General features: G+C 39.5%; 1 protein-coding gene across 8 annotated transcripts in view; it reads left to right on the plus strand.

Annotated features, from left to right (window-relative positions):
* csnk1g2b (casein kinase 1, gamma 2b) overlaps positions 1–20054 on the plus strand; it is a 51050-nt gene extending 30996 nt beyond the window's left edge. For 5 of the 8 annotated variants that reach the window (XM_047374761.1, XM_047374764.1, XM_047374763.1 and 2 more), the window contains 9 exons: positions 3212–3360; positions 5717–5951; positions 6037–6122; positions 9450–9534; positions 9626–9774; positions 9866–9949; positions 12344–12445; positions 15832–15938; positions 16583–20054. In XM_047374761.1, the coding sequence (XP_047230717.1) occupies positions 3212–3360; positions 5717–5951; positions 6037–6122; positions 9450–9534; positions 9626–9774; positions 9866–9949; positions 12344–12445; positions 15832–15938; positions 16583–16637 (1052 nt within the window). In that variant the 3' untranslated portion in view covers positions 16638–20054. The remainder of the gene's footprint in view (positions 1–3211; positions 3361–5716; positions 5952–6036; positions 6123–9449; positions 9535–9625; positions 9775–9865; positions 9950–12343; positions 12446–15831; positions 15939–16582) is intronic. The other 3 variants (XM_047374766.1, XM_047374767.1, XM_047374768.1) reach the window with 3 other exon arrangements.
* Positions 20055–21376: the final 1322 nt, after the last annotated feature.

Below are 21376 nucleotides of genomic sequence, written 5' to 3' on the forward strand. Positions count from 1 at the left end.
AATGCCCTCTAGATTTGGGCCAGGCTTTGATGAGTCAGCCTCCCTGTGAACTCTTGTCACAGTCTCATCTGTTGTGGACATCATAATCAGGAAAATCCGAGAGGCTACAGTGCAGACAGGTGTGGGTGCGTGCGGTGTTAGGATGGATGAGGGTATGTTTGTGTCATTTTTCATCCATGGAGATCCATGGAGTTGTTAGTGAGGAATTCAGAAGCCAAACTGATGCCAAAAGCTGGAGACACACACAGCTCAAACCTCATATGCCTGTCAATGTTCTTTTATAGTTCTCTTAAAAATTGTTTGTCTTGACGTTTCTATTTTTTTCTTCTTGTGTTGTAGCAGTGCTGACTAGAGATGCACCAGTTGGGCTTTTCCTGTCTGATACAGATGTCTTTATTTCTTATTTTCTTTAGGTCAGATCTGCTGATTCTGATTTGGACAAAATCATCTGTACTATAATGCATAAGAGTAAAAATAAGTCATGATTAATGCAGGTAGTTGTTGAAACCAACAGAAATGGAAGGATTCAGAAGATTATCAATATTGATACATCAAAGAATATGTCTAACTTTTGCTGTTTGTTGATGCGTTTATAGACTGAATATAGTGGGAATTCTTAGTTTTGATGCATTTAATGAATAGAAAAAATAAAGCATCTGATTTTTCAGTACTTGGTGATTGAAGGAAAGTTGTCCGATTCAAATCTTTGACTGATCAATTGGTTCAGCTCTAGCATTGGTTCGTTGAGCCCCTGCAAATGTTGCTCTTTATGTTAATGAGCTTTCTGAGTGATCATTTCGACATGCATACTATGAAGCTCAAAATTATTCATACCCCTGACAGATTAAGATTTAAAATTATGTTCCTTCAACCAATAATTTTGATTCTGATGGAAATGAGACAGCCAGATCTCAATAGACAATAAAATGATGTTAAAGAGGCCTATTTTTGTTTTAAATGGCATGTCAAATTATACTTACCCTTCTTGATGATCAGTGGAAAAACACCGTAGGTACCAAATCTTGGACTGCACAGAAATGTTTATCGGTGTTAAAATCTCTGGCCTAGCAGCACCAACTAGCAAGTGGGATCTGACAGTTTGAGGTTTGAAAAAGCTTGTCCATTTTCTGACACTGGAGATGAAAAACATTTCTATATGCGCATCTGTGATTATGTAAAAAGTCTGTATTTCTTGTTTTCCCTGCCCACTGTGTTTTTCTTGAGTGCATGTGAAGTAACTGTTGATTTTCACAGCTCTCCGCTCGTTTTGTTGTTGAAACCAGTAGACGGTGGGAAGTAGTTGTAAATCATGTATCATAGCGATATAGTTTTTTTAGCACCACATATGTTTTCATATATTATATATATTACATTCTGTTTCCGTTTGTTCTATCATCAGAACATAGTGTTTTGTCACACCTAAGTTTTCAGTGTATGTTTGCCTCACTGCCGGTTGATCCTTCCACATTCCTCAGAAGTTTTGTACACAATTTCTGAGGCAGGTGTGGTCTCTGGTGCAGTTGACATTGTGCTGTTGCTTTTTGTAGTCACACTTTCCTTTATCCTGCTTCTTTGGAAAAGCTACGTCTGTTTTGGACAAACCAGTTAAGGGATAAGCCCTCATATGCAGATTGTTCATGCTTCTGTAGCTTCAGCAAGTCTTGCTTTAGCCTTTCTCATCAACACACCGGAACGATAAAATCAGCTCATGTGGCTCCTTCCTCATACTTGGCAGTGTGTTTGCATTGTTGTGTACGACATGGCAATGTTTTGAGAATGGGAAGTTTTTGATCTAAATGGAAGTGGCAGTGAGCTGACATTTGCTGCAGTTTCGGTTTGTTTGGTTAAGCATAGATACAGGAGTTGGACAATGAAACTGAAACACCTGTCATTTTAATGTGGGAGGTTTCATGGCTAAATTGGACCAGCCTTGTAACCAGTCTTCATTGATTGCACATTGCACCAGTAAGAGCAGAGTGTGAAGGTTCAATTAGCAGGGTAAGAGCCCAGTTTTGCTCAAAATATTGAAATGCACACAACATTATGGGTGACATACCAGAGTTCAAAAGAGGACAAATTGTTGGTGCACGTCTTGCTGGCGCATCTGTGACCAAGACAGCAAGTCTTTGTGATGTATCAAGAGCCACGGTATCCAGGGTAATGTCAGCATACCACCAAGAAGGATGAACCACATCCAACAGGATTAACTGTGGACGCAAGAGGAAGCTGTCTGAAAGGGATGTTTGGGTGCTAACCCAGATTGTATCCAAAAAACATAAAACCACGGCTGCCCAAATCACGGCAGAATTAAATGTGCACCTCAACTCTCCTGTTTCCACCATAACTGTCCCTCGGGAGCTCCACAATGTCAATATATATGGCCGGGCTGCCATAGCCAAACCTTTGGTCACTCATGCCAATGCCAAACGTCAGTTTCAATGGTGCAAGGAGCGCAAATCTTGGGCTGTGGACAATGTGAAACATGTATTGTTCTCTGATGAGTCCACCTTTACTGTTTTCCCCACATCCGGGAGAGTTACGGTGTGGAGAAGCCCCAAAGAAGCGTACCACCCAGACTGTTGCATGCCCAGAGTGAAGATCAGTGATGGTTTGGGCTGCCATATCATGGCATTCCCTTGGCCCAATACATGTGCTAGACGGGCGCATCACTGCCAAGGACTACCGAACCATTCTTGAGGACCATGTACATCCAATGGTTCAAACATTGTATCCTGAAGGCGGTGCCGTGTATCAGGATGACAATGCACCAATACACACAGCAAGACTGGTGAAAGATTGGTTTGATGAACATGAAAGTGAAGTTGAACATCTCCCATGGCCTGCACAGTCACCAGATCTAAATATTATTGAGCCACTTTGGGGTGTTTTGGAGGAGCGAGTCAGGAAACGTTTTCCTCCACCAGTATCACGTAGTGACCTGGCCACTATCCTGCAAGAAGAATGGCTTAAAATCCCCCTGACCACTGTGCAGGACTTGTATATATCATTCCCAAGATGAATTGACGCTGTATTGGCTGCAAAAGGAGGCCCTACACCATACTAATAAATTATTGTGGTCTAAAACCAGGTGTTTCAGTTTCATTGTCCAACCCCTGTATGTGTGCTGTTCATTTATTATAGAATGTCTGCTTAATATCTGGAAATTGATCTGACAAAGACCTATTTCATTTGTTTGTGTATGCCTCTACAGAGGGAATTCCTCAGGTGTACTACTTTGGTCCATGTGGGAAATACAACGCCATGGTGCTGGAGCTCCTTGGGCCTAGCTTAGAGGACCTCTTCGACTTGTGCGACCGCACCTTCTCCCTCAAGACCGTCCTCATGATAGCCATACAGCTGGTAAGGCCTGATTAAGAACAGCAAATAAACTTGGTCCTTGTTGTGATTTTAGGTTATTCAACTTTAAACACAGTTTGCACATGCCTGAATACAGGTGCATCACATGTGATTTGAACATAATATAATTAAAAGCTTGAGTGATTATAGCTGTTCAAAAAGTGAAACCCATAAATGCATTTAACATAGTGATATATGTCAAGTGTTTATTTTTTATGAATATGGCATGAAGTCTAATTTCAAATTAAACCCCAAATTCAGTGTCTCAGAGCATCCGGATTGCACAAGATCGATTAAACATGTTTTTAATACAGAAATGTTATGCTCTACATCCGTTGGAAAGATTGCTGACTTGACAGTTATCCAGCAGCCACTGGGAACTTCCATAAGGGGGGTAAAGCCAAAAAAGGTTATTGCCAAAGAAGCTGGGAGTTCAGAGTGCTGCATCCCTGCAGATTAATGGAAAGTTCAGTGGAAGGAAAAGGTGTTGTACAAAAAGGTTGCATGTAGCAGAGATTATGGAACCAAAGGAGTGTAGTTTAAAACTCCATATTCTCCTGTGCAAAATGCATAAGACATGTATGGGGGATTTCCTGAGGACGAACCTCCCTAAAGCGGAGGTGCGTTGTGTCCTAACGCAGACCGTTCAAGTAAATCCAGTTCTTTAAGCAAAGTTCATGGATCCACCCTCAAAATTGTATCTGCATCCAATTCTGCTAATCGGTGTATTTCTCAGATCGAATGGACACCTGAAGATCATGGGGTGGTTCTGCTCTGTGAGCGCCTGCAGACTCCTGCTGCTGCAGCTGTCTTTGTATCATATCACTGTCATATGCTTTACCTCAGTCCTCATTACCTTATTTTATTACCCCTTCATTTACATAATGGATACAGGTTTGTGGCTGCTTCCTGAGGTGGATCAGTGGCAGGGCTGCACAATATGTTGCAAATTTATCATTATTACAATATCACTGTAAGCAATATATGTATTGTGAAGAACTGCAAGTCATATCGCTGCATTCACTAATATTATTGTGTGTCGCATGTTTTGCTAATATCGATCAGCCTTGATGAGGGGCACTATATTGGTCAAAATTATGTGTCGGTCTCAGCTGAAAGGAGCTAGTAGTTTTAGAGCCGCAACACCGTTAAAGACACCAGACCCAGTAATGTAGATGAGCTGAAGCAACCTGGTTTTACGTGACCCCTTTAGCAAAGCCACAGGCTGATCGCCTTCATGCCACATTGTATTAATGCAGTATTTCATGCAAAAAGAGCCATGACCATGTATGGAGTGCATATACTCCACATAGACATACATACAGCATAGACATACTTTTCAGTATTTGGAATATTTGTGTATTGAAAAGCCTCATTTTATTGGTTTTATGCAACATGTGAGAAGTGAATTTTGGGTTTTCATTTGCTGCAATCCATATTTAACAAAATTAACAGGAAAAGAACCTTGATTTTATCTGAAAAACAAATGGATCTGAATTTGACTTTTTAAATTGAATTTCTGTGAGGACTTACATTTTCAGTTATGTTCTTATTTGTTTCGAGAAGCACCTGTAAAAAGTTTAGCAATGCCTGTAACTAAAAAGGAACTTAACACATTCCAAAGAATATAAAACAGAGTTCTTATGAGGGTAGTTCTAAAGGTCACCTGGTTGATGGTTAAATAATAAACGTCTTGTTCAGGAAATCCTGAAATATTCACGTGCAACAGCACACATTTATCTTTCTGAATATACATTAATAGCAATTGAGCTGAATCGGTTGTTCCAATGCATACACACCACTCATTCATCATTTACCAGACGTGAGTTACCTTAATGGATGTTAAAGTGCAGAAGACAATATGATCAAATATTTAGTATATTTATTCAGCTGTAACCTGCCAGGACTGGCATCAACTGCTGAGGACAATATAGATTAAAGGGATAAGTGGATTTCACTTATAAAATTGGACTTTCAGTCCAATCCAATGAAGAGGATTTTGATGATTATCAGTGTGTTTGAGGTGAAACCTAAAACTCTTATTTTAAATTTTGTCCTTAAAAGGCTCCTCAAGTATCCCCTGACTTCAACGTTTTTTATTTGATTCCTGGGTTGCTTTAGTTTTCAATAGGTTTGCAAAATGTATAGTGCTGATAAAAATGCTGTTGAGGAAAACATTCATAACGCTTAAAATTCTGGTTTTATATGTAACATAACTGTGTTTGCCTTGTTGTACACCTCCCTTTGTTGTCGTGGGTTGGTCGTGACATCATGAGCATGATCAGACATTTGCTACACCTTGTTTCAAAACAGCCTGAAATCCTGACACTAACTTTGCCCCATTGATTGCCTTTACTAGATAACACGGATGGAGTATGTGCACACCAAGAGTCTGATCTACAGAGATGTAAAACCCGAGAACTTCCTCGTCGGGAGGCCCGGAAGCAAGAGGCAGCACACCATCCACATCATCGACTTTGGTCTGGCCAAAGAATATATAGACCCTGAGACCAAAAAACACATCCCCTACCGGGAGCACAAGAGTCTGACTGGGACAGCACGCTACATGAGCATTAACACACACCTGGGAAAAGGTGAGTCTCTTAAATAAATTCCAGTTTAATCATAAAAGCATCTATCTATAAACTATTTAATGTGATTTGTCTTTTTTTATTCTAGAGCAAAGCAGAAGAGATGATTTAGAGGCACTGGGCCACATGTTTATGTACTTCCTCCGAGGTAGCCTTCCTTGGCAGGGCCTGAAGGTAATGCACCATATCATGAAGTTTCACCTAAATTGCGTGCCTGAATCACTTACCAGCAAGCTACATTATCCAGGGTCCTTACACATTCTTGGAAAATATGGAATATGCCTCAACTCTTTCCAAGTCTGGATGTTAATGGAAAGTTTTTCATTATTGAAAAGTGTCTTTAAAAAGGTTAATCTATAAACACTAGACATAAAGCTACAGAACGTTTCAGTTAGAGATGCAGTGAGAAATCTGGCTGTGATCAGAAGCTGTCAATTTTTTCAGCTTAATCAACTAAACGGTGACAGGTCAGAAACTGAATAATCCAGTCTTTCTGTTCAGTGAATGCCCCATACTAACGTGCTACCACATCAGTGCTACCCGACATTAACCATCTTCCCTGTGACATTTGGCTCTGAATGAACACTCAAAGTCAGCCATCTTCAGTATTAGTAAGGCAAGGAAAGTTTATTTGTATAGTACATTTCAGCAACAAGACAATTCAAAGTGCTTTACATGATGAGGTGTTTAAAATGAAGTCAAAGACCAAGAGAGCATTCAAGCTAGGAGAGCACAAGAGAGATAAAGACTTAAAGCAGATAACAGGAAGGCTGAGTGAAGTACAGCAAATTTGAGCTGTTTTCTCTTTTTGAGCATTCAATCTCTGCCGGATTTGGAATGGAAATGTTGGATGTTTTTTGGTAAATTGAGTTAAGTTAAGGATCTGCATTCACTAGGTAACACACACACAGAGTGCTGCTTCTGTAATGCCTGCTGTGCTAATCAAACTTATTGCTGACACAGGATAACAGTATAGTAGTAAAACCCTAACCCTCAAAGTGGAGAAAATAGGAATTTCCCCACTTTTGTGGGTACATATACATGAAAAATAAAATTTAACAAGGCACTTTGAAGAGGTTCTGATGCTAGGGGACGGTGTAATGTATTGCGTGGGTTAATACACCCAACAACTGAACCAAACTTATCCTCTTTCAGCGTACGGATACTTGAGGTTAGACAACAAAATCACAGCGATAAATAAAAATTACGGATACGCAAAACTGCTGAAGTCCATGGCCTTGTTTTGCTTTTCTGAAGCAAATACTGTGACCTAACAGTTGGAAAAACGTAACAGATGATAGAGAAAACTAAACGAACTGAAAAATATGACTCAAACAGAATATAAAGATATCTACACGGCACCTGGAGAGGCTAAATTAAACTTGTCTGCACTTCTTCAGACTCCAAGTACACAACAAAATTAATTTAAGGGCTTAAAATGTTTATTTTGCTTGATATGTCCCCTTCAATGCACAACCAGAAAGTTAGATTTTGTTTTTCCTTCTACAAAGATCTTAATTCATAAAAATATAAAAAAAACAGACAAGTGTTTATAAATTAAGCCTTATTGAAAATTACTGTTGGATGTCTAAGTTATTCTTTAAGAAAAATATTTTAATTTCCAATTATTTATTTCATTGTATAAAATAAATTTGTCTTGAAATAAAAAATAAAACAAATCATGCTACATTGTTATGTTAAAGGCCTTTGGGGATATTCTGTCTAAAACCATGATTCAGTACATATATTCTGAAAAGCTTTGGTTTCCTTACTGATTTCATTTAAGCCACATTAAAGGTATGTAGACAGAGACGAGGATTTCCTGTGCAAAACTGGTAAAAACGTTTGGAGGTCTTCGGATGATTTCAAAAATGACCCAGATGTTGAATTTGTAAAGTCTGATTGATACCAAAACAGGTTTCTGTTCAATTTTCCTTTTTTTTATATGCACAGAAATTCACCACCTGATTATTTGTAAACGTACATGAAAAGCTCATGAATTTTAACACGCACAGCTCAAATAAAAAGCTGTTCAAACACTAACCATAAGGAACAGCTGGAAAATAAATGCTGATGCTCGCTAAAGATTCTGTGGACCCAAGCAAAGAAAAGGCACAACAGTTTGCTAGCTTGAAATGTCTATGATAAAACATTTACTCTAAATGTTTGAATATTGTTGCCAAAGCTGGCCTGAACCACCGCAATCATTACAGGTTGAATTGTTTTCGCAAAGAGCTGTGACTCATCTAATTTTCTCTTGTTACATAATCACTAACAAACTTCCTCACATGACGTATACTTTAATCGCTGAAAGAACCTGAGGCACTATGAAAGGCCATCAACAAAAGTGCCCCAGCTGTAAATTATAGCAGGCAGGAGACATGCATAGCTTTCTGAAGGCATCAATATCGAAGAACAGTCGAAGAAAAGACAACCGAACAGTTGCTGTGTGGGTGGGAGCTCTTGGTAGATGAATGTGGGGGATGTCGCATGGCTCAGGCCAGAACAACCCTCTATGCTGTTGTGTGTTGAAAGCCCAAGATTCAAGGCTAAAATATTATGAGGAAGAAAATGCAACAAGTTTTCTCACACTTTTACTCAGGGTAAAGTCTGGAACAGTATGGAGTGTAGGTGTTTCCTAGGTCGGGATAAGTAGGAAACAATGGAATACAGCATGGAGAAATATTTGTGTTTCCATCCATCCACATAGCAGCTGTCTGCATGTACGCTTGTTTGTCCATTCATTCTTCTATCCATCCATCCATCCTTCGGTTCATCCACGCATCCAGCTGATAATCAATCTGTCATTATCCATCCATTTTTGTTGTCAGTTAGCCAGTTTTTACCACCCAGCCTCCTCCATCCCTCCCTCTGCTTCACACTGTGCAGTTTTTGCAGGCTCCACATTAAAAGCCTGACCACTCTAGAAGTACACAAACGAAAACAAAGTATAAAGGATTGAGATGTTAAAAAAAAATGGAGTTTGGATGAGTATGGAATGTTACCTGAAAATGTGTGGGAACCCTCTTTTACTGAATTGAACAGTTTCTAACCTTTCACTGAAGCAAATCAATTTGAAAGTACCTGGTGAACATGCAGCTTGCACCCAGGTTCTTTAAAGATCCACAACCTGACACCTGTGTCAATCCAGATTTTGATTTCCTCCCACATATAAAGTATTAAATGATAAATGAAGAGTAGGAGAAATATGTATCAAGTATTTATTATAGCTTTCTGTATTTTGCCATCACTGCTGCTGCTTGAAGCAAAACCGTTTCAGTGCATTTAAGGAATCACTTTTAAATCTAAAGTGCTGTGTCGGATTAATACAAACAAGGATGAAGTGCTATAAATATCACTGGGGTCCAGAGGAATTTTCATCAGTCATGTGGTCGGAAGGCTAAGATTAAACAAATTTGATTATCATATCTGTTCATTTCACACAGCTACATATGATTAAATTTATAGTATAAATAATATGAAAACCTCTGTCCACTTAAGGCTGACACTTTGAAAGAGAGATATCAGAAGATCGGAGACACCAAACGAGCCACCCCAATTGAAGTGCTGTGTGAGAGCTTTCCTGGTCAGTAGAAGCAACCATTTACTTTTTCATGTATGTCAATTCTTCTTAGTGATTTGGTGTGCTCTCACTGGCTGGTGTTCTTTTGTAACAGAAGAAATGGCCACCTACCTGCGCTATGTGAGGAGGCTGGACTTCTTTGAGAAGCCAGATTACGATTATCTAAGGAAGCTCTTCACTGACCTGTTTGACAGAAACGGCTACATCTTTGACTACGAGTACGACTGGGTCGGCAAATCTCTCGTAAGTACTGTTACGTCTTTTCCTCATTTTATGTCCCTCTGAAGAAATGGTCTTTATTTGAACACTGATGTGGTTGTTCTGTTCCATACAGCCCACACCGATAGGCCCAATCCCCAGTGACACGCCCCTGCAGCCCAGCAACAGAGACAAAGCACAACAGCAGACCAAAAACCAGGTGAGGCCATCAACTTCAAACACCACACCCAGCCCATCTACTTGAACGATCTTTCCATGCCGGACCACTTTAGTACCGTCATTATACAAGCAGCTTCCTGGAGAACAAGGCCAGTTCTTGTTCACACTTTGATTTGTTTTTAAAGTCCTTATCAGACGACCAGCCTTAAAAAATAAGATAACATAATGCGGAAATGGAGAAATTGTAGCTAAGGGCAGTCATGTGGAATATAGGACATAATTTATGGCTTCCTATACAGTGCCTTGCTCACGTATTTATACCTCTTAAACCTTTCCACCTTTTGTCACCATATAACCGCAATGTTATGTGGTAGTCACTAAGTAGTGCATAATTAGGTGGAAGGAAAAGGATACGTGGCTTTTCAATTTTGTTTATGAATGTAAAAATGTAGAGGAGGGTGTGCCTTTTCTATTCTGCCCCCCCTGAACCACCATTCACTGTGATTTTACTCATTCTTCTTTAGCTCATTCAGATTGATGGATAAAGTTTGTGAACATCAATTTTCAACACAGATTCTCCACAGATTCTCTGCTGGATGTAGGTCTAGTCTTTAACTGAGCCATTCTAATATGCTTTAATCTTAGAGGTTTCAAACTCCAGTTCTCAAGGGCCTGGTTCCTGCTACGTTCAGATGTCTGTGCTTCAACACACCTGAATCAAATAGTTAGGTTTTTAGCAGCAAACTGTAGAACCTGCTTCATGCTGGGGGGTATTTAGCCATTGAATTCAGGTGTGTTGGCCCATTGACACATCGCAAAGTTGCAGGACGCTTGAGGACTGGAGTTTGACACCCCTGATCTAAACCATTCCATTGTAACTCAAGCTGCATCTTTAGGGTTTATGTTCTGCTGTAAGGTGAACCTTCCACCCAAGTATTTTTGAGCCTCCAGCAGTTTTTCTCTAGGACTAAACAGTATTTTGCTCAACCTGTTTTGCTATTGCCTCCATGTTACACCATGGGGACGGTGTGTTCAGGATTATGTGGACACCATCAATCTTGTTAATTTTCCGCCACTCTATGGCACAGTTTTAGCTATCTTCCAGATTCTGTGGCTCATTGTGATAAACGTTAAGTTGAACTTCAAATGCTTTTCTTTTCACCAGTGGTTTTTCTCTTGCCAAACTTCATAGAGGCCAGTTTTGTGGAGTGTAGAATTAATAGTTGTCTGGTTGACAGATTCTCTCAGCTGAGTTGTGGATCTCTATAGCTCCTCCAGAGCTACCTCGGGTTGCTTAACTTGCGTGGCCTGTCAGTGTAGGAGGACCTTTTCCTTCCATCTTAGAGCTATTCCTTCCTATGTGTTGGTCTATCCCATGAAATTCACTGAAGTTTGAGGTTGTAATGGGACAAAATGTTCAGATTATGACTTTGTGTAAGGCACTGTAAGTCTCAACATTTTGTAACCCTTGGCATTGCTCATTGCACAGCTGAGTTGAAAATGCAAACTGCATTGTTCATACCAGTGATGACTAATTACATGCTTAGTGCGTGACACAGCGTTTTTTGTTAGCATGCAACCTGAGCCTTTTTTTTTATGTGTAGGTGTGGAATAATTTGTTAGATTTATTATGCATAAAACATCCATAAATGATGCCTGATTGTCATAAATAATGGGACAGATAAGGCTGTTGTGCTTGTTGAGTCTGACTCATCGTTTACCACGAAGCTGTTGAAGGAGAACATTTCGTTTATGACTGACTTATTACAGCGGACTCTAGCCCCCCCCCCCCCCTCCCCCCTTCTCCGTGTTTTTTTTGCTGCTCTGGATTTAATGTGATTGGCTTGGAAGCAACGTGCCACCTTTTTTAATGCTGGCAAAGCACCTCCTACTGTACCATGCACATTGGTCATGACTCCGAAAATCTGTTACATCCTAGTTGAAGCAGACTCTATAATGATTTGCCATATTCATAGCAGGACTCTTAAGGAGGAAAAGTTTGAGTTTAGATGGCGAAAAATATAAGTTTTTAGCTACAGCACAAGTAATACTATGATATCACCTGAGAAGTTTGATTGCTGTCTGTGTTTTATAGAAAAATCAAGTTCTAGACAACATGATCAAGGCTGTGTTCTTTTACTTCTGCATGAGTTTATTTGGATGCTTCAAATAAATTTTTGCTTCCCTTTATTCCTCTATTAACATAGTTTGTCTTAACAAGCCTGCTTCTGCTTGAGAGATGTCGTCTTTAATTTTTTTTCTTTTTTTCATTTACTCCCCCTTCTTCCGTGTTACTCCCTCACCTGTTCCCTCACTCCTTTCCACCACATTGCCTCCTCCTCACCCTTGACCCCTCTCCTCACCTGCAACCCTCTCTCCCCTCCCCCTTTATTCTCACCACTTCCTGCCTCAACCGTTTCTGCTTTGTATCAAGTCACCTGAGCCCAAAGGAAGTGAGTCTCAGCCCACCCCCGTGACCAATAAGGAGACTCTGGGGTCGCACCTCACAGCTGAGCGGCTGGGGGGCTCTGTTCAGGTACCGCTGCTGCTGCTCTGATGGCTAATGCATGAATGCATGTGATTTTGTGACAGACGTCCCCGCTTCTCACAGAACCCACATTGCTTGCCTGGTAGATGCTCTCTTTGTTGCTTGTGTTTTTGAATCAAACTCTTAGAAACCCCGGTGTGCTCTGCATGTTGCTCCCATTGCTGAATAAAAGCTCTCCTGCTTGTAGGCAGCTTGCAGCAACAGCCATGCAAAGGCGATATGCAGAAATATCCCAACCTCATGATATACAGGTGCATCTCAATTAACCAGAAAGTCATCAAATATAACATTTAAGTTAATCAAATTAAACAGTGAAACTCACATTGATGCCTTACACATATAGGAGGGATATTTTGGGTTTTAAAGCTAACGAACACCCAAAATTCAGTTTCCTAGAAAATTGTTATCAACGCCCTCCACTTAAAATTCAATGTTAACTATCTCTTTAGAGGTTTTGCGTGTCAATGGAAAGCTTAGTGGAAGGAAAGCATTTGGTAGAAAACAACACACAAATAACAGGGATAGCTGCAGCCTTGAAAGTGTTGCGAAGCAAAGCCTGTTCAACACTTTGAAGGGGATTCCCAGTGCTTGAACACTACAGCTGGAGTCGGCGCTTCAAGAGGCACCACAGACAGATGCACCCTGTGCATGGGCTACAAATGTGGTATTCTTTGTGTTAAGCAACTCCTGATTCAGAAATATTTTACCTGCACTATTTATTGCTCAGTGGTCCAAAGTTGGAACTTCGCATTCAGAAATACTTTATTAATCTCAAAGGGAAATTAAATACATCATTATATGCTGAATGGATTCTGGTCTGTCTCCTCTGCAAGAGGAATTTATCTATTGGTTCTAATAAAGTTGCTGTACCTTAGGTTATTATTAAAGCAACCCAAGTTAATTGCTGCCTTCATGGGAAGATTCATGCAAAAGGAACCCCAACCAAGTACTGAATGCATATACTATAGTACATGGACATTGCAGTGATTTCTGAATAAAAAGATGTTTTTTTAAACAATATTATACAATATTATAATTTTCTTAAATGAATTTTTTTTAGCTGCAAGTAAGGTTGGGCGATATGGAACATTTTTCCAACCGATATTCGTCAGTCCCAACAAATGACGATGGGCCATATGTTCGCACAAGTGACGTTTGGAGTTTTTGTGGGCGGAGCAATGGACTTATTTGCCAATTTAGAACACAAATGTCCAAGAATAGATGAACTGGTTATCAACAAAAAATACCAAGTCTCCTATTTGGGAAACCGTTGTAAACCGGATGAAAGAGGTGAACCACAGGATGTAACTAAAGCGGTGTGCCGCTTGTGCAGACGTACAGTGCCAGCAAGGGACTCAAACGCGACGAACTTGCATGAGCATTTATATGTTCACTATCCAGCTGAGTAGGCTACGTTATTAGTGATGTGACGTTCACGAACAAATCTATTCTTTTGAACAGCTCTTTGCCTTGAACAATAGGACTCGAGTCTTAGTGAGAGCCGTTCTTTGTTTTGTACTACTTTGCTTGCTTATAATGCTACAATTTCAATTTTGTTTAATTTTAAATTATGTTATATTAGGCGATTTAATACAAAAAACAAAAGGGTGTAGGTATGAGCATACAACGCTCATGCTCATTGGTCACCGTTTGTCTTCGTCATGTGTCATAGCGCCAGGGTGTGCAGCGCTACGTGTGACCCGGTGGGAGAGAGGACAAAACAAAGAGTGGTGCAACAAAACGTCTGCACACTTTATTTGGTTAATGTTTCCAGTTAAGTATTTTTTTACCATTAGTGCTTTGCATTAATAGTTATATTTAATGCTGCAGTTGGTGATATTTTTATTTTTGCCAAAGCAGTTCAAGTGTACTTTTTTCTCTTCTGTTCTATTACATTTTGCTTTATTTTGTTTCTATATTACATATAGCATTAAAATGCTATTAATGTCCACAAAACCTGTAGTAAAGAACAACATGGCTATTTGATATTTATTCTTTGATATTTTACACTTAACTGTATGGAAACTATATACATAAAGAGATATTTATGCATGAACATACTGTGGTTCTATTTTGCACCTTTTAAATAATAATATTAAACTTAATACAGAAGCTTTTAAATTTTACCTACACGCCAGGTTTCCCAAATATTTCTATATTTAACACTATTTATAAGGGTAAAATAGCTTGTTCTTCGAAATATGCACATTTTCAAAAATTCATCATTTCGACGGCTCTTTTAAATGGCTCTTTGAAGGGAACGGATCCTGAAGATTCGGTTCCCTTCAAAGAGCCTTAAGTCCCCATTACTATATGCTATCACTTGCATACTCGCGACCGGCTGCTCAAAGCAGTGTGTCACAAAACCCGCAGAGCAGTTTATTTTGTGACACCGGGTACATGGTTGTAAACGTCCGACGGCGTTTTGCCCCTAACCTCTAGGCCCAAAAAACAACAAAATGTCACTCTTAAAAAAACGTCAATGGTCAGTAAATTCGTCCAACCTTAGCTCTGAACTAAAATCGTTAACTGAACAGGAATAAATGCAACTAAATGTATCAATCTGAGCAATGAGTTTCACTTTTTAAATTCAATTACTAAAATAAATTGGGTTCATGGATAATATGATTTGAGATGCACCTGATAAAATTGCCTTTATTATTAAAAAATCCCAAACTGAAACTTATTAAGCAGATGAGAAGATTTTGTTTTGTATAATTTTCTTTTAAAAGAGACAAGAAGAACAACAGTCTGAAACATTGAAGTATTTTTGCTGTTCCCACTTTTACATTAATCCAAAGGTCCCATTGAGGTTATCCCAGTAGTCCTAAATCTCCATTGTTAATGTGTTGCAAATACGCCACCCAGTGTTCTTTAGCAGAACTGCGTGTTTTAAAGGGCCAATTTGCATCGGTATGTGTATTCACATGCAGAGTCCAAACAGGTTTATCTTCTTCCTCTTTTTCATTACACCATAAGTAGCTCATTTTCCAAGGCCCAATCAGGTGACAGTTGATGGCTATGAAACGGGAACCATTTTGATTTGTTCCTAAATGAATGTCATTTGTCAAGCATTTCGTTAGAAAGCACTAATCTGTTGAAGATGAAACAATGAGCTACTGTTACTGTTGAAAGCGTTTCTCTTTGAAGAGGATGAACAGGAGGAATATGAACCAGCTTTAGTATTCATATTTATGCTGGGTTTTGTTTTAAGACAATACATGGTCCAGTAAAGTTCTGTGATGTTGCCTTAGCACTTCAGTCCAGGTTAGAGTGTCCATGCCTTGAGGTGTATATATTGTTGACTTAACGTTGATCCCCATCTTTCAGTCATCTGTTCGAGCAATCTGACGTCTCTTTTTCTAACGGCGCAGGTGATGAGCTCAACGAACGGCGAGCTGAACACGGATGATCCCACAGCCGGACATTCCAACGCTCCCATCACTGCTCCCACTGAGGTTGACGTGGTTGACGAAACCAAGTATGAAAAGACATTTTCTTTTCAAATATTTCTGGTCCTCTCTTGAGCAATTTGTTCATAGGTTGCATTTCAGTTGGATGCCCACATTTTAAGCTGTGGTAAACTAATTTCTGTAGATTGATGAAGATTATTTGTGTTTGCTAAAACAGTGGCATGCTTGGAGTAATTATGCCTGTCAGTAATGTAGTTTTTTAGTGTTCACCAGTATATCTCAACCCTAAAAGGCAGCATATGAAAAAGAGTTGAGGTTGATGAGAACAAGACCAGACAACGTTTTAATGGTCGTTTTAGGTAATCCAAGAATCCTCATTTTTTTTAAGTCTCGAGAATAGAGTGAAGGTTTTATAAAACACAAACTGTGTTTTGAGTAATCTATAATTAGTGTCAAATAATTGAGTCTAAGGACACTTTGGTTTTTGTGCTTGCCTTAATCTCTTGTGTTCCCAACTGTTTTAAATTGTGTTTTTTATGTCCTATTATCCAGTGCAGGTCTGATCATTCTAATTATTGTAGATTTTGAACCAGAGATAGTCGCATGTAGTCCAGACTCAATTAAAACAGTGAAATAGTCTTTTAGCTTTGTGCCAATAGGAAACTTGGAAATGGATGCTAACTTCAGTCTAATTTTAATCACTCTCCTGCAGGTGCTGTTGTTTCTTCAAAAGGAGAAAGAGGAAAGCTCTTCAGAGGCACAAGTGAAGGAAGAGGATGGAGACAACTTGAAACATTGTGGTCACTGTCCAGTTTTAAATGGAAACAACTACACAAAAACCCCCAGACCTCCCCCTGTCCCCCCCTTCCTCGCCCTCCCACCCCGCCACCATGTACCTCCTTCCTTCGCGCTCCCTCTCTCTCGCTCTCAGCGCTCCTCACGGCTCCTGTCGTGTTGAAGGAATGTTGCAGTCCTACTGACTCCACAAGAGACTTTTGATTCTTTTACAGACGAATTACAAGCGTACCTGCATTACAACTGGGAGCTTGAGGAAACGTATAAAAGCTGTAACAATGAAACTCGAATACAGTGGCGTGAATATGAAAAAAATGATGCCGTTTGAAGCAGTTATTGTATTCTAGATCCCATGCAGAAGGTGATTTGTTGGATCAGCTGTTGATCAGGGGAAACCATTCAGGTGGTTCAAGTGAAATCTGCTCCGTAGGAAATACATTTTCTTTCTTTTTTTTTGTTTTTCTGGTATGTATTTTGGGATCACGGTAAAAGGTGAACTATGCTGATGTTCAATCTGAGAGACACAGGAAGCATTTCATCTTTAAAACTGAATCTGATTTTTATGTATTTTTCTTTGCTTTTTTTTTTGTAAGTGAATCCTCAGTTTTCAGACTCGAAACCTGCATTCAATGCTTCTTTTTATGTTGTAGTCTTCTGGAGTTCAGTTCGTTCCTCACCAGGTTTCTTTTTGTCCTTCAACGTGGTGTTTGTAGCACAGTCACTGGCCTCAGGTACTGTGGAAGAACGAGCGACAGCAGATATTAAGCTCTTATTTATATTGCACTTTGGGAAAGAAAACGATTACAGTGGACAAGCTTTAGGTTAAAAATTAACAATTAAGAAAATAAAGACTTATCTGGACAGTCAGTGATGAAATCTGCATTCATGGCTGAAATTGTTGATTTAAAAGTGGAAAGAGGAGGAAAAAAAAGTTTAGATTTTTTTATTTTACATCCAAATAGTTTACCAGAAAATTGTAGTTTGTGCCTTTTTTTAAGTAAAATGTTTAAAGCTTAAGTGAGTGTCCCACATCGAAATTTTATCTGATCTGACCCAAATGCTCAGTGGATTAATGTCTATGCTTGTGTGTTTGTGTGGGTGCACACTGGCGATCGCTAATCCGGAAGGTCTTGCAAGCAAATCTGTGAAACGAGTGTGCACATCTCTCTCCGACAATGACGCAGCTCCCTTTGACCCTTCATCTGCACGTGACCGTGTCCAGAGTAAAGTTTACGGCGGCATTTGTGTGGTTAAAGCAAGCTCTGAGATCTAACGGGACAAAACAACCAAATATGTCTGAAGCTGTTTTATTTCATATCTGGATGACTAGAAGACAGACAAGAAGCTCAGTGAGGTTTGTTTGTTTAAAGTCTGTCTGGAATCGCTGGAATCCCGTTTCTGATCAAACTGTACAAGATCAGTAAAACTATTCTTTTAACTATATGTGGTTTCATGTACCTCATGTTATGTCTTCTTGTTTTTCTTCAACATGTCTGACAGGCTCCTACTCCATGGATACAAATTTGAAATATAGCCTAAAACTCCCAAGTTATCAAAGCTGTTCTGCCATCTTGAATCCATCCATAAATCTAAGTTTATGTTTGAGGTCGTTGACTGATTAATAGAGATGCACCAATCGTTGCTTTTCTGACCAACAAAATTTCTGCTGTTCTTTGAGGTCTGCTGCCGATTTCATCTTAGTCTAGTTCGGTTCTTGGTTTTTCTTTCTTCTAAGGATTATAACATACGAAAGCGAAGTGTTCTGCAGGCTCTTTCTTGAATGCAAGAAGTCTCTAACCGTAATTTCATATGCATTTATTTGGGATTAAACTAAAAAGAAGTGCATCTAAGCACATGCTGTAGGTCATTGAGCTAATAGAAAATGCATCATTGAAAAAAAGCATTTTTTAAATTAGATTTTTCAGCATTTGAACTGCAGATAACCCCTCAGAGCCGATCTAAAGAAAATAGTCCAATCCCCGGCCGGTAGATTACATCTCTGCTGAATACTGAAGCGTCTCTTGCTCCCATAGGGTCCGTGTGGACTACAAAAGGACAAGAGCTCCATTGATGCACAAAGGAATGGAAGCAAATTCAGGCCACAAAGACATCCAAATGTAACATTTTGTCTTAAGACAAGTCCAATTTTTCCAAAATCCATCCATGATTACCCTTCCAAAGTGGGCTGACCAGTATGTCACAACAGTAAGAGATGAATGGCAGCATCTAAAAATCATAACGAACAAGTTAAACAGAACTTGAAAGAAAAAAATGATAACTCACAGGGATAGAAACAGTTTGCAGAGGAGACAGTTGGAGCTGAAGCCTTGGATTAAATTTTAGACTTGCAGGAAGTGGAACGGGAAGCACACAAAAAGTTATGATCTAAAGATTTTTCAAACCTCATCTGGTTTTCACACAAAGTTGGCACCATTTTATTAATTTTACTTTCATGTATGAAGCCAACTGGTTTTTAAGAGAACAGGTTTTTTGTTCCTCTAAGCAGGTTTTAGAGGATTGATGAACGGAAAAGAGGAAGCAGTTGTCTAACCCCACAGAGTTCTTGGATGCCTCTCATAGCCATGACTTTATTTAGACATGCAGTATAAGGCTGCTGTGTATTAACCCAAACGCAAATCCAAATGTTCAGATTATGGCAAGCCAATAGAGCCAAATATCTTTACTCTTTTAACATGTCTGGTAAAGCAATGCTTTAGAACTCACACTGGGTTGGCGAAATCCCTTCCAGAAAACTGTATTTTATACCTATAAGTGGCTTTTCAAAGGACAACTGAGCAGCGTAAAGAAAAGGAGAACTTTTATCCAGAAAAAAATCTTACCCGGTCATTGAACCCCAAACCTTAAACTGCCATTTATAAACAGGCGTTTAGTATGGACTTTCTGGACCATCCCCAATCCATGCCACTCAGGAGCTTTTCAAAACGCCAAGATGTTCTGGGTAGGTTTCTGGTGCCATGACATCGCACCCATTCATCTTTGTGGTTTCATGTAATTTATTTACAAGACAGGTTGGAAAAAGTGCCAATATTTGGCACTAATGGCTTGCCATATCAGATGACAGCACACCGTTACATGTAGATCCACCTGCGGCATTAACAACAGGGAGCACTTGTTGGCTCTTCAAAGTATTCCACTGAAAACTGAACTGGTCCTTCTGACCAGCAGGGAGCTCCAGCTTCTTATAATCCATTACACTGCGTTTATTATGTGATTTCTACTTGGGGGCGAGAGAGTGTTTGGAGATGCTCAGACCAGTGTTGAACTGTGCTTCTGCTCTACGTCTCTTGGTGTAACTATTTGCAACATGTATTTGTAAATATGACAACGACAGATCTCTAATTGTGAATAAAGGAAGTTTTATCACAGGAGTCAATCATGGAGAAGTTTGTGCCTGCTGGTTGCTTTCTTTCAGCCGGGGGGTGTCTGTTACACAGTGGGATGTTCTCTGCACAATTGACAGATCTACCTTCATTCCGCTTGGCAATCAGCGCACCTGGATTTGTGAGGCTGCTGGTTGGATACAAGTACGGAAGAGGAAACACCTGCTATCTCATCTGGCAAGTATCGGATCAAAGTCGAGATGTTTGTGCTGCTAAGGGTGCACCTGACTAACGTACAGAGGAAAAATGACCAAGCCTTTTAAATCTGGATGAAGAATAATGATTAGGTGCAACAATCAATACATCTACCCACAATGATTGCTTCTGAAAAAAAGAAACAAATAACTTTCACTGTCTCAAGTGAAAGTTATTTGTTTCTTTTTTTGTTATTCCTGCTCAGAGAAAGAAAACATTACTTAAGCAAACAAAATAATTTTCTTTGGTCTGATTATTTGGCTAAATTGTACACACCACCTGACCATTGCCTTGCATAAGTATTTATACCCCTTCCACTTTTTCATGTTTCAACCACAAAATACAGTTGTTTTGTAGAGATTTTATGTGATTAAACCAATGAGTAGCAGATTAATGTCTATATTTTGGGTATATATTTACCAGAATTTCACATCTATACATCCAATTATTTTTCTCAAAATAGTTTGGTCAGATTGGATGGAAATCATCTTTGAATCATGCCACAGATCCTTCTACTAGGCTGTATTCTTAGGGTCGTTTACCTGTCTGTAAAAAACCCAAGACTGAGACGGAGATTTATCTTCTGTCTCTAACAGCTTTTTTTCACCCCCCAGAAATGCCCTGTATTTATCTCCACCCATCTGCTCATCAACCCTGACTAGCTTCCCTTTGCCTGCTGAAGAAACGCACCCCCACAGGATGATGCTGCCACAGCCATGTTTCGAGGTGCGGATGATGTGTTTAGGCTGATCTGCCGTGTTAGTTTTCGTCCACTCATAGCATTTTGCATGTGGGAAGAATAGTTACTTGTTTGGCCAGAACACCTTCTTCATGTTTCCTGTGGCTCCTACATAGCTTGTGGCAAACATATTGCCCTGGTAATTTTTACTAGCTCTGGAAGTAAAATCAAAGCATGATTCACAATGGAGAAAAGTAAGACCGCTGTTTGTCTATAGTTTCTTCCCTGACACTTGCAACCTCAGAGATAGTTTTTATGATTAGACTTACATCCATAATGATGTTGGTGTTCTCGTTTACTTCTCTACTTGTGTTCTTTAGACATTGCTGCCACCTGCTGGAGGCAGAAAGTAAAAGAAAAAAAAAAAAAAGAAGGC

Source organism: Girardinichthys multiradiatus, chromosome 9 (genome assembly GCF_021462225.1).
Source record: "Girardinichthys multiradiatus isolate DD_20200921_A chromosome 9, DD_fGirMul_XY1, whole genome shotgun sequence".
Classification (NCBI taxonomy): domain Eukaryota; kingdom Metazoa; phylum Chordata; class Actinopteri; order Cyprinodontiformes; family Goodeidae; genus Girardinichthys; species Girardinichthys multiradiatus.